At 42.1% G+C, this 13,298-nt stretch overlaps 2 protein-coding genes across 8 annotated transcripts in view; one reads left to right on the top strand and one right to left on the bottom strand.

The window, feature by feature from the left end:
* GNPAT (glyceronephosphate O-acyltransferase) overlaps window positions 1-427 on the bottom strand; it is a 39,882-nt gene extending 39,455 nt beyond the window's left edge. For all 3 annotated transcript variants that reach the window (XM_081570340.1, XM_081570341.1, XM_081570342.1), the window contains exon 1: window positions 174-427. In XM_081570340.1, the coding sequence (XP_081426466.1) occupies window positions 174-251 (78 nt within the window). In that variant the 5' untranslated portion in view covers window positions 252-427. The remainder of the gene's footprint in view (window positions 1-173) is intronic.
* FSAF1 (40S small subunit processome assembly factor 1) overlaps window positions 315-13,298 on the top strand; it is a 39,074-nt gene continuing 26,090 nt past the window's right edge. For all 5 annotated transcript variants that reach the window (XM_081570347.1, XM_081570346.1, XM_081570343.1 and 2 more), the window contains exon 1: window positions 315-621. In XM_081570347.1, coding sequence (XP_081426473.1) covers window positions 315-621 — 307 coding nt within the window. The remainder of the gene's footprint in view (window positions 622-13,298) is intronic.

The following is a 13,298-nucleotide window of genomic DNA, read 5'->3' as shown; positions in this document are numbered from 1 at the left end:
TCACACACAAAGATACACCGTCGCCCTGGAAACCAAATCAATCACCTAATCCCTCCTCTGGGGATATCGGACCCACTTCTTTGGACCTCGGGTCGCAGCCAAGCGGAAGCCGGGACCAAGAGAAGCGGGTCCTCTTGCAGCCCCGCCCGGGCCTCGCTCCCCTGGGCGCATACCGAGTAGAGGAGCACGACAGCCCCAGGACTGGTGGAGCCGACGGAGAAACAAGAGTTGGATGAACTGGAAGGATCCATGCTGCGGCTGCTGTCCCGGACGTGGCCTGGGATTCTTTGCTAAGCAGTGGTGGTGATGCTGCTATGGGCGGTTCTTCCGCCCGGGGCGGCCCGACCTCGCCTAGGGCGGCAGCACCCTCTACAGCCGCTCCACAGGACATCGGGCGCCGCCATTTTAAGGAGGACGGAAGCCGCGCGGGGACTTGCGGCGCGCGCGCAGCCTGCCGGAAACCGGAAGCGGACGCCGAGCGGCGGGAGGCCCGCGAGATCTGCGCTGTCGCGCTGCTGCCTCCCGGCCTCACGATGGCTCAGGATCCCCGGTTGGCGACTTCCGCGCCTCCCGGTTCTCAGGCCCTTCTGGACGCTTTGCTCCAGAACCTCTACGACTTTGGTGAGTGCGGGGCCTCGGAGCCCACGTGGAGAGCCGTCTTGAGGACTCCGGACCTGGCTGGCCCCAGCTTTGAGGCTAAAGAGTCTTGCTCCTCGAGCAGCCCTCGGCTCGTCCAACCAGTTTCAGATAATGGGTCCTGCACCCTCCCCTCGCCTACGACCGGGGTTTGTGAGTCTTTTTATGAGTCACATGTTTCAACTCGTTCCTGAGTGTGGGGGTCAACCGGCTTGCTTGTCGAAAGCATTAAGGCTTTCAGACTTAACGAGGAGATGTGCACAGGACCTCATGCTCTGGAAATAGCATCCTTTCTCACTCCCGACCTCTGGGAAGCCCCTATCCCCCACGCACCCCCCAGATCCGCCTGACCCTCGGGCACTGGTGGCATCTTGTCGCGTTGGGACCTCGTCTTTTAGTGACTTAAGAGAACAGTTTCACATGAAGCTTTTCACGACCTTTCAGCCTTAGGTTGGCTGACTTATGCTTGCCTTCCTTCATCTGGATTGCGAAAAAGGAAACATCGTTAAAGGTTGGGAACTCCTGGCACTTCAGCAAGGGGCCAGTTCTACACACTCTGAAGAACTTACCCCAGGGAAGATGACACTCCTCCATGCACCAGAAATCATTAGGCATTAGTGCCTTATAGGTCAAACACATTTCTGAAATTTGTAGTGTGATGTTGCTGTTTTATTTTGGAGCCAGTTGCTCAAAATTCTAAGCTCATTACGTAGCTTAGAATAAAACTAATAGCTAAAAAAGCATTGCGATTTTACCATATACTCCATACTTTACATATATATACTCATTTAATTATCACAACAATTCTATGAAATAGATATTGTCACTAATACTATTATTACAAGACAAATAGCATTATTGTAGAAATAAGCACTGCTACTGCTGCTACGTCGCTTCAGTCGTGTCCGACTCTGTGCGACCCCATAGATGGCAGCCCACCAGGCTCCGCCATCCCTGGGATTCTCCAGGCAAGAATACTGGAGTGAGTTGCCATTTCCTTCTCCAGTGCATGAACGGGAAAAGTGAAAGTGAAGTCACTCAGTCGTGTCCGACTCTTAGCGACCCCATGGACTGTAGCCTACCAGGCTCCTCCATCCATGGGATTTTCCAGGCAAGAGTACTGGAGTGGGGTGCCATTGCCTTCTCCGAGAAATAAGCACTAGAGGTTAAAAAACTTTGAAGTTCACCCAGCTAGTAACTTGAGGAGCTTGGGTTCTAAGCCCAACGCTGTCTGTCTCCAACTCCCACCCTTGTATTGACTTGTAGTGTGGACACAGTATCTCTGGGCCTTTGAAAATGCTGGAAAACACAGAAGACTTAGTCTCTGACCTTGAGAAGTCCTAGAGGAGAAGACTTTCCTGCAAAATCCTAAATATAGTTTGTGTTAACACAGGCTGGAACTTAAACTTGGAGCTCTGAAGACAGGAGCTGTATCTACTTGTTTTTATATCCCTAATGCTAAAGTTTAGTCAGCTCTTTTTTTAATGTGTATATTTTATTGAAATATAGTTGACTTACAGTGTTTCAGGTGCACAGCAAGGTGATTCATTTATACAAATACATATGTTATTTTTTGAAGTTATTTTCCATCATAGGTTATTACAAGATATTGACTATAGTTCCGTGTGCTATACAGTAAACCTTTGTTGCTTGTGACATATCTATTTTTTAATTAGAAATCTAGCATTCTATTTATACTAAGTCAAACAAGTGGAATCAAAATGTAATTTTGTTAGTTAGGCAAAAATCAAGTTTTCTTAAATATATATTATACATATGTATACAAAAGCTTTTTAGAAAGAAAGAAATGGAGAAATTGGAGAACATAAACTAAATGAAACGGGAGCACTGAAATATTTCTATTTCTATGAAATAGAAAAAGTGAAACTAGGTAAAAAGTAAAAGATCATTTATAGTCTAATTGTTTTTAAACGTGAGTGCTCATTAGAAACATATCTGGAGCTCTGAAGAAAAAAACTGCCTGAACATTAGTATTTTTCAAAAAAATTTAAGATAATTCTGATATGCATCTGGATTTTTAAAAGTGATTACAGGTTTTTCTAATAGATCCTAGTTTTTGTGATATAGAGTTCTATTATTTTTCTGTTGACCAATCATGATACAATGGTGTTAAGTGAATAGTAGTTACATAATTACAAAGTAAAAGATGTTTATCAGTTTTCACAGTCAACAGCCAGACAAAAAGTAAAAGATAATTACAATTGCGAGCCATAATGGGAACATGATTAACGATATAAAATAATTACATAGAATTTAGGGGGGATCAAGTAGAGTGATGTGGTAAGTGGAAGTGCATACATGCACATTTATCACCCACCCAGTCAGTGTCTTTTGGTTGGTGCATTTAATCCATTTACACTTAAGGATCTATATGTATGATACTATTATTTTATTACTGTATATTATATAATAATATATTATCCTAATATATTATTACTGTTTTCTTGTTTGGTGTTAATTGTATAGGTCTTTTCCTTCTCTTGTGTTTCCTGCCTAAAGTTCATTTAGCATTTGTTGTAAGGGAAGTCGCTCAGTCGTGTCCGACTCTTTGCGACCCCGTGGACTGTAGCCTGCCAGGCTCCTCCGTCCATGGGATTCTCCAGGCAAGAATACTGGAGTGGTTTGCCATTTCCTTCTCCAGGGGATCTTCCCGACCCAGGGATCAAACCCAGGTCTCCCGCACTGGAGGCAGACGCTTTAACCTCTGAGCCACCAGGGAAGTCCAGCATTTGTTGTAAAGCTGGTTCCATAGTTCTGAATTCTCTTAACTTTTGCTTGTCTGGAAAGCTTTTGATTTCTCCATCAAATCTGAAAGAAAGTCTTACTGGGTAGAGTATTCTTGGTTGTAGGTTCTTCTCTTTCATCACTTTAAATATGTCATGCCATTCCCTTCTGGCTTGCAGAGTTTCTGTTGAAAAATCAGCTGATAGCCTGATGGGAGTTCCCTAGTATGTTATTTGTCATTTTTATTATGACAGAATGGGGTTGCAAAGAGTCGAACACGACTAAGAGACTGTCTCTTACTCAAGCTTCTTGATAGGAGGGACTGGATCTTGCTCTGGTGGGCAGGGCCTTGTTCAGTAAAGCGTTAATCCAATTGTCTGCTGATGGGTGGGGTTGCACTCCTTCCCTGGTAGTTGTTTGGCCTGAGACATCCCAGCCCTGGGGTCTAAGGGCTCTAATGCAAACTCCAAGAGGGTTTACCCTAAGGGAGGCCTTCCAGTGCCCCCATCCCTGTGATGAGCCCCTGCCAACCCACGCCTACAGAGGAGGCCCTCCCACACTAGCAGGTAGTTTAGGTTCAGCCTCCTGTGGGATCACTGCTTCTCTCCTCTGGGTCTTGGTATGTGCAAAATTTTGTTTGAGACCTCCAAAGACTGGAGTCTCTGTTTCCCTCAGTCCTCTGGAAGGCCTGTAATCAAATCCCACTGGCCCTCAAGACCAGATTCCCTGGGGATTCCGAGTCCCTTTGTAAGATCCCCAGGCTGGGAAGCCTGACGTGGGGTTCAGAACCTTCACAACGGTGCGAGAACTTCTTTGGTATTATTGTTCTCCAGTCTGTGGGTCACCCACCCGGCAGGTATTGGTTTTGATTTTATTGTGTTTGCACCCCTCCTACTGTCTCGCTGTGGCTTCTTCTTTGTCTTTGAACATGGGGTGTCTTTTTTGGTGGGTTCCCGCATCTTCCTGTCGATGTTTGTTCAACAGCTAGTTGCAATTTTAGTACTCTTGCAGGAGGAGATGAGCACACATCCTTCTACTCCACCATCTTGACCAAGGTTTTCTAGTCGACTATTTAATATATATGTTTTCTTATTAAAGGTTTGTATTTTAAATTTAATTTTTGGCTGCACTGGGTCTTCATTGCTGCACGTGGGCTTTTCTCTAGTTGTGGTGAGCTGGCTTCTCCTGGTGGTGACTTCTCTTTTTTTTTATTAATTTATTTATTTTAGTTGGAGGCTAATTATTTTACAATATTGTAGTGGTATTTGCCATACATCGATATGAATCAGCCATGGGTTTACATGTGTTCCCCATCCTGAATCCCCCTCCCATCTCCCTTCCCATCCCATCCCTCTGGGTCATTCCATTGCACCAGCCCTGAGCACTTGTCTCATGCATCAAACCTGGAATGGCGTTCTCTTTCACATATGATAATATACATGTTTCAATGCTATTTTCTCGATCGTCCCACCCTCACCTTCTCCAACAGAGTCCAAAAGACTGTTCTATACATCTGTGTCTCTTTTTCTGTCTCGCATATAGGGTTATTGTTACCATCTTTCAAATTCCATATATATGCATTAGTATACTGTATTGGTGTTTTTCTTTCTGGCTTACTTCACTCTGTATAATGGGCTCCAGTTTCATCCACGTCATTAGAACTGATTCAAATGTATTCTTTTTAATGGCTGAGTAATATTCCCTTGTGTATATGTACCACAGCTTCCTTATCCATTCGTCTGCTGATGGACATCTAGGTTGCTTCCATGTCCTGGCTATTATAAACAGTTCTGTGATGAACATTGGGGTACACGTGTCTGTTTCAATTCTTGTTTGCTCAGTGTGTATGTCCAGCAGTGGGATTGCTGGGTCATATGGCAGTTCTATTCCCAGTTTTTTAAGGAGTCTCCACACTGTTCTCCATAGTGGCTGTACTAGTTTGCATTCCCACCGACAGTGTAAGAGGGTTCCCTTTTCTCCACACTCTCTCCAGCATTTATTGTTTGTAGACTTTTGGATAGCAGCCATTCTGAGTGGCATGAAATGGTACCTCATTGTGGTTTTGATTTGCATTTCTCTGATAATGAGTGATGTTGAGCATCTTTTCATGTGTTTGTTAGCCATCTGTATGTCTTCTTTGGAGAAATGTCTGTTTAGTTCTTTGGCCCATTTTTTGATTGGGTCGTTTATTTTTCTGGAATTGAGCTGCAGGAGTTGCTTATATATTTTTGAGATTAATTCTTTGTCCGTTGCTTTGTTTGCTATTATTTTCTCCCATTCTGAAGGCTGACTTTTAACCTTGCTTATAGTTTCCTTTATTGTGCAAAAGCTTTTGAGTTTAATTAGGTCCCATTTGTATACTTTTGCTTTTATTTCCAATATTTTGGGAGGTGGGTCATAGAGGATCCTGCTGTGATTTATGTCAGAGAGTGTTTTGCCTATGTTTTCCTCTAGGTGTTTTATAGTTTCAGGTCTTATGTTTAGATCTTTAATCCATTTTGAGTTTGTTTTTGTGTATGGTGTTAGGAAGTGTTCTAGTTTCATTCTTTTACAAGTGGTTGACCAGTTTTCCCAGCACCACTTGTTAAAGAGATTATCTTTTCTCCATTGTATATTCTTGCCTCCTTTGTCAAAGATAAGGTATCCATAGGTGCCTGGATTTATCTCTGGGCTTTCTATTTCGTTCCATTGATCTGTATTTCTGTGTTTGTGTCAGTACCATACTGTCTTGATGACTGTGGCTTTTTCAGTATAGCCTGAAGTCAGGCAGGTTGATTCCTCCAGTTCCATTCTTCTTTCTCAAGGTTGCTTTGGCTATTCGAGGTTTTTTGTATTTCCACACAAATTGTGAAATTATTTGTTCTAGTTCTGTGAAACATACCGTTGGTAGCTTGATAGGGATTGCATTGAATCTATAGATTGTTTTGGGTAGTATACTCTTTTTCACTATATTGACTCTTCCAATCCATTAACACGGTATATTTCTCCATCTATGTGTGTCCTCTTTGATTTCTTTCATCAGTGTTTTATAGTTTTGTATATATAGGTCTTTTGTTTCTTTAGGTAGATACATTCCTAAGTATTTTATTCTTTTCGTTGCAATGGTGAATGGAATTGTTTCCTTAATTTCTCTTTCTTTTTTCTCATTGTTAGTGTATAGGAATGCAAGGGATTTCTGTGTGTTAATTTTATATCCTGCAACTTTACTATATTCATTGATTAGCTCTAGGAATTTTCTGGTAGAGTCTTAGGGTTTTCTATGTAGAGGATCATGTCATCTGCAAACAGTGAGAGTTTTACTTCTTTTCCTATCTGGAATCCTTTTATTTCTTTTTCTGCTCTGATTGCTGCCAAAACTTCCAAAACTATGTTGAATAGTAGTGGTGAGAGTGGGGACCCTTGCCTTGTTCCTGACATTAGGGGAAATGCTTTCAGTTTTTCACCATTGAGGATAATGTTTGCTGTGGGTTTGTCATATATAGCTTTTATTATGTTGAAGTATGTTCTTTCTATACCTGCTTTCTGGAGGGTTTTTATCATAAATGGATGTTGAATTTTGTCAAACGATTTCTCTGAATCTATTGAGATAATAATTTGGTTTTTATCTTTCAATTTTTTAATGTGGTGTATTACATTGATTGATTTGCGGATATTAAGTATCCTTGCATTCTAGGGATAAAGCCCACTTGCTCATTATATATGATCTTTTTAATATGTTGTTGGATTCTGTTTGCTAGAATTTTGTTAAGGATTTTTGCATGTATGTTCATCCGTGATATTAGCCTGTAGTTTTCCTTTTTTGTGACATCTTTGTCTGGTTTTGGTATTAGGGTGATGGTGGCCTCATAGAATGAGTTTGGAAGTTTACCATCTTCTGCAATTTTCTGGAAGAGTTTGAGTAGGATAGGTGTTAGCTCTTCTCTAAATTTTTGGTAGAATTCAGCTGTGAAGACGTCTGGTCCTGGGCTTTTGTTTGCTGGAAGATTTCTGTTTACAGTTTCAATTTCCGTGCTTGTGATGAGTCTGTTAGGGTCTTCTATTTCTTCCTGGTTCAGTTTTGGAAAGTTATACTTTTCTAAGAATTTGTCCATTTCTTCCAAGTTGTCCACTTTATTGGCATATAGCTGTTGGTAGTAGTCTCTTATGATCCTTTGTATTTCTGTGTAGTCTGTTGTGATCTCTCCATTTTCATTTCTAATTTTGTTGATTTCATTCTTCTGCCTTTGTTTCTTGATGAGTCTGGCTAATGGTTTGTCAATTTTATTTATCTTCTCAAAAAACCAGCTTTAGCCTTGTTGATTTTTGCTATGGTTTCTTTTGTTTCTTTTGCATTTATTTCTGCCTTAATTTTTATGATTTCTTTCCTTCTACTAACCCTGGGGTTCTTTATTTCTTCCTCCTCTAGTTGCTTTAGGTGTAGAGTTAGGTTATTTATTTGACTATGTTCTTGTTTCTTGAGGTAAGCCTGTATTGCTATGAACCTTCCCCTTTAGCAGTGCTTTTACAGTATTCCATAGGGTTTGGGTTGTTGTGTTTTCATTTTCATTCGTTTCTATGCATATTTTGATTTCTTCTGTGATTTGTTGGTTATTCAGAAGCGTGTTGTTCAGCCTCCACATGTTGGAATTTTTAATAGTTTTTTCCCTATAATTGAGATCTAATCTTACTGCATGGTGGTCAGAGAGGATGATTGGAATGATTTCAATTTTTTTGAATTTACCAAGGCTAGATTTATGGCCCAGGATGTGATCTATCCTGGAGAAGGTTCCGTGTGCACTTGAGAAAAAGGTGAAATTCATTGTTTTGGGGTGAAATGTCCTATGGATATCAATTAGGTCTAGCTGGTCCATTGTGTCATTTAAAGTTTGTGTTTCCTTGTTAATTTTCTGTTTAGTTGATCTATCCATAGATGTGAGTGGGGTATTAAAGTCTCCCACTATTATTGTGTTACTGTTAATTTCCCCTTTCATACTTGTTGGCATTTGCCTTACATATTGTGGTGCTCCTATGTTGGGTGCCTATATATTTATAATTGTTTTATCTTCTTCTTGGATTGATCCTTTGATCATTATGTAGTGTCCTTCTTTGTCTCTTTTCACAACCTTTATTTTAAAGTCTATTTTATCTGATATGAGTATTGCGACTCCTGCTTTCTTTTGGTCTCTGTTTGCGTGAAATATTTTTTTCCAGCCCTTCACTTTCAGTCTGGATGTGTCCCTTGTTTTGAGATGGGTCTCTTGTGGACAGCATATATAGGGGTCTTGTTTTTGTATCCATTCAACCAGTCTTTTTCTTTTGGTTGGAGCATTCAGCCCATTTACATTTAAAATAATTATTGATAAGTATGATCCTATTGCCATTTACTTTGTTGTTTTGGGTTCGAGTTTATACACTGTTTCTGTGTTTCCTGTCTAGAGAAGATCCTTTAGCATTTGTTGAAGAGCTGGTTTAGTGGTGCTGAATTCTCTCAGCTTTTACTTGTCTGTAAAGCTTTTGAATTCTCCATATCTGAATGAGATCCTTGCTGGGTACAGTAATCTGGGTTGTAGGTTATTCTCTTTCATTACTTTAAGTATGTCCTGCCATTCCCTTCTGGCCTGAAGAGTTTCTATTGAAAAATCAGCTGTTATCCTTATGGGGATCCCCTTGTGTGTTATTTATTGTTTTTCCCTTGCTGCTTTTAATATTTGTTCTTTGTGTTTGATCTTTGTTAATTTGATTAATATGTGTCTTTGGGTATTTCGCCTTGGGTTTATCCTGTTTGGGACTCCCTGGCTTTCTTGGACTTGTGTGACTATTTCCTTCCCCATTTTAGGGAAGTTTTCAACTATTATCTCCTTGAGTATTTTTTCATGGCCTTTCCTTTTTTGTTCTTCTTCTGGGACTCCTGTGATTCGAATGTTGAGGTGTTTCATATTGTCCTAGAGGTCCCTGACGTTTTCCTCTTTTGATTTTTTTTTTCTTTTTTCCCCTCTGCTTCATTTATTTCCACCATTCCATCTTCTACCTCACTTATCCTGTCTTCTGCCTCCATTATTCTACTGTTGGTTCCCTCCAGAGTGTTTTTGATCTCATTTATTGCATTATTCATTATATATTGACTCTTTTATTTCTTCTAGGTCCTTGTTAAACATTTCTTGCATCTTCTCAATCCTTGTCTCCAGGCAGTTTATCTGTAACTCCATTTTGTTTTCAAGGTTTTGGATCATTTTTATTATCATTATTCTAAATTCTATTTCAGTTAGATTCCCTATCTCCTCCTCTTTTGTTTGGTTTGGTGGGCATTTATCAATTTCCTTTATCTGCTGAGTATTTCTCTGCCTTTTCATATTTTTTAGATTGCTGTGTTTGGGGTGGCCTTTCTGTATTCTGGTAGTTTGTGGTTCCTCTTTATTGTGGAAGTTCCTCCCTGTGGGTGGGGTTGGAAGAGTAGCTTGTCGAGGTTTCCTGGTTAGGGAAGCTTGTGTTGGTGTTCTGGGTGGTGGAGCTGGATTTCTTCTCTCTGGAGTGCAATGGAGTGTCCAGTAGTGAGTTTTGAGATGTCTGTGGATTTGGTGACTTTGGGCAGCCTGTATATTGAAGCTCAGGGCTACGTTCCTGCATTGCTGGAGAATTTGCGTGGTATGTCTTGCTCTGGAACTTATTAGCTCTTGGGTGGAGCTTGGTTTCAGTGTAGGTATGGAGGCTTTTGGATGATCTCATATTATTTAATGTTCCCTGGAGTCAGGAGTTCTCTGTTGTTCTCAGGTTTTGGGCTTAAGCCTCCTGCCTCTGGTTTTCAGTCTTATTCTTGTAGTAACCTCAAGACTTCTCCATTCATACAGCGCTGATAATAAAACTTCTAGGTTAGTGGTAAAAAGGTTCTCCACAGTGAGGGACACCCAGAGAGGTTCACCGAGTTACATGGAGACGAGAAGAGGAAGGAGGGAGATAGAGGTGACCAGGAGGAGAAGAGGGGGACTGAAATGGGGAGAGAGCAGTCTAGACAGTAAACAATTCCCTGTGTGTTCTCCACAGTCTGGAACCCTCAGAGAGGTTCATGGAGTTACATAAGAGAAGAGGCAGGAAGGAGGTAGAGGTGAGCAGGAGGAGAAAGGGGGGAATCAAGAGGAGAGAGAGAGATCTGGGCAGTACTCTGTTCCCTAAGTGTTCTCTGGTGCCCAGAATACCCACAGAGATTCACAGAATTCGGTTGAGAAGAGAAGGAGGAGGGGGGAGATAGAGGTGCCCTGGGGGAGAAGAAAGACGTCAAAAGGGGGAGAGAGTAAGCAAGCCAGTAATCACACTTCTGAGTAAAAATAGATACTGAAGATTGGATTCTTAAATGTACAAAATTGATGTCAAATACTGTAAAACAAAGATTAAAAATCTAGAGTAGAGATTAGACTCTTAAAAAATACAATATTAAAAAAAAACCAAAATCACAAAAAGTATAGGAAATACATATGAAGTTGCTTTAAAAATAGGGTTATTTTTTTTGCAAGGTAATAGAGGGTTGTAAAAATGAAAATTAAAGGAGTAATAGAGGACTTAGAAAAAAGGAAAAAAAATTTAAAAAAATGATAATAGTGAAAATATACCTAGGACTTTCTCTGGAGCTGTTGTGGGCGTGTGGAGTCAGTTCAGTTTCAGATAGTTCCTTGTTCCTGCCTATAGTTTTCAAGATCTATAGTCCCCTTCCAATGTAGTCGGTGTTAACTACAGGGATTTTAATCTGTTGCACCTATCACTTCAAAGCAGTTCCCTCTGTTTATTTGGCTTCTGTTCGCAGGTCTCTTCAGTGTCTAATTTCCACCCTGACAGAAGGGAGCAGAGGTGGTCTCTTTAGATTCACTTGTTCAGTCGTGCTGTGGGGAGGGAGGAACACTGCAAACCAATATCACTGGCGTGTGTGTGGAGAGCTCGCAGTGCCCCCACTCACAGTGTGTGTGCTTTCCCAGTCTACACTGCTCAGGCTTCAGGTTACTCTGCCAGGGAGTGGGCCCTGAGTTGCATGCACTTCCCAGGTCTAAGCCGTTCATGTTCGGGTTCTCGGGTACTTTACTGCATCCCCCGGTCGGAGCAGCTCAGGCATCCAGGTGCTTGGTGAGCGCACTCTCTTCAGGTGCAGTGCGACTTATCAACTTCCCCGCCCTAGCCTTGGTTTGCAGGCGCGCCCGACTCCGGTGTGCCTTGTATCTCTTCTGGGGAGCTGATCTTTGGCTGCAACCCTCCCGGCGGATGTCAACCATCTGGAATCTCAGGAAGTCTTTGCTTAGAAACTGGAAGCCTGTTTGCAGTTTGGTAGGGGATGCCCTCTCTGTGGCCAAGTTTGCCCTTTTCCGGCTCTGGCTGGCCCCGCCTGCCCACTGCGTCTGGCAAGGGATGGGCCAGTCTGCAGCCAGCTAGCTTTTCTCTGGTATTGCTCAGTCCTTTGTTCTGTGAACGGGCCGGCAGTGCCTTAGGTTTGGGCTTTTTATGGGTTAGTTCTCTCTCTCTCTCTGACTATCCCACAGTTTAGGTTGCTCTCTCACGTTAGCTCCCTCAGATTGCCCTCAGGGCATTCAGGCCTGGTCCTTACCCTAAGCAGTGCCGGAGCTCCTCTCCGTTCAGCCCCAACTGGTGGCGGATGTGAGCGTCTAGGGTACTTCTCTGCTGGGAGTTGCCTTTAGGCACGTAATCTGTGGGTTTTATTTATTTATTTTTCCTCCCAGTTATGTTGCCGTCTGAGATTCGAAAACTTCCCCCAAACTCACCGGTGAGAGGGTTTCCTGGTGTTTGGAAACTTCTCCTCTTTTATGACTCCCTCCCCGGGACAGGTCTCCGTCCCTAACTCTTTTGTCTCTCTTTTTATCTTTTATGTTTTGTCCTTCCTCCTTTCGAAGAGAATGGGCTGCTTTTCTTGGTGCCTGATGTCCTGTGCCAGTGTTCAGAAGTTGTTTTGTGAAGTTTGCTCAGCGTTGAAATGTTCTTTTGATGAATTTGTGGGGGAGAAAGTGGTCTCCCCATCCTATTCCTCCACCATCTTAGGACCGCCCTTGATTTCTCTTGTTGAGGAACACAGGCTCTATCTAGACTCACAGGCTTCAGTAGTTGCAGTTCATGGACTCAGTAGTTGTGGCCCACAGGCTTAGTTGCCCCATAGCATGTGGAATCTTCCAGAAGCAGGTATCAAATCTGTGTCCCCTACATTGCAAGGTGGATTCTTTACCTCTGGACCATTGTGGTCCAGAGGTAAAGAAGTCCGATACACATTTACTGAATAAAAACCTGAGACAATAGAAGCAAGCATAAATTCTCAGCTAATATTTAGAGAGCTCTGTGATATTCATACTGTCAGTCAATAGTGAGGCCTAGAGTTCTTGTCAGAACCTTTAGGTCACTGGTCAGAGTTTAAACAGCTAAAACAAAGGGGAGGTATATTAGTTGAAAATAAAGGCATTCAAATTTAGCCAATTGTCTTAGGTTCATCTTGGGCTTCCCTGGTGGCTCAAATGGTAAAGAATCTGCCTGCGATGCAAGAGACCCGGATTCAATCCCTGGGTCAGAAAGATCCCCTAGAGAAGGGAATGGCTGCCCACTCCAGTATTCTTGCCTGAAAAATTCCATGGACAGAGGAGTCCATGGGGTCACAAAGAGTCGGACACAACTGAGCGACTTTCACTTTTTCACTTTCAAAGGCTTTCAAATTAAGCCAGTTGTCTTAGATTCATTTTAGTTTATAACCATGAAAGGAAATAGGAAGACTGTGGTAGCCACCTGTAACTCTAGAGAGTGTTAAAAAGAAGCAGTGGTGGATGTGCTTACATTTTTAGTACAGACTGTGAGCCATTTTTAGTACATTACCAGTTCCTGGGATGTTGTCATGATGACAGTTTTAGTCAGGACCAAGGTAAGGACTAGGTAATTGTGCTAAGAGTCAAAGAAATGAATGTAAT

This window comes from Giraffa tippelskirchi, chromosome 2 (assembly GCF_054371585.1).
Source record: "Giraffa tippelskirchi isolate mGirTip1 chromosome 2, T2T-mGirTip1v1.2.pri, whole genome shotgun sequence".
Lineage (NCBI taxonomy): Eukaryota > Metazoa > Chordata > Mammalia > Artiodactyla > Giraffidae > Giraffa > Giraffa tippelskirchi.
This window is presented reverse-complemented; position numbering and strand designations above follow the sequence as displayed.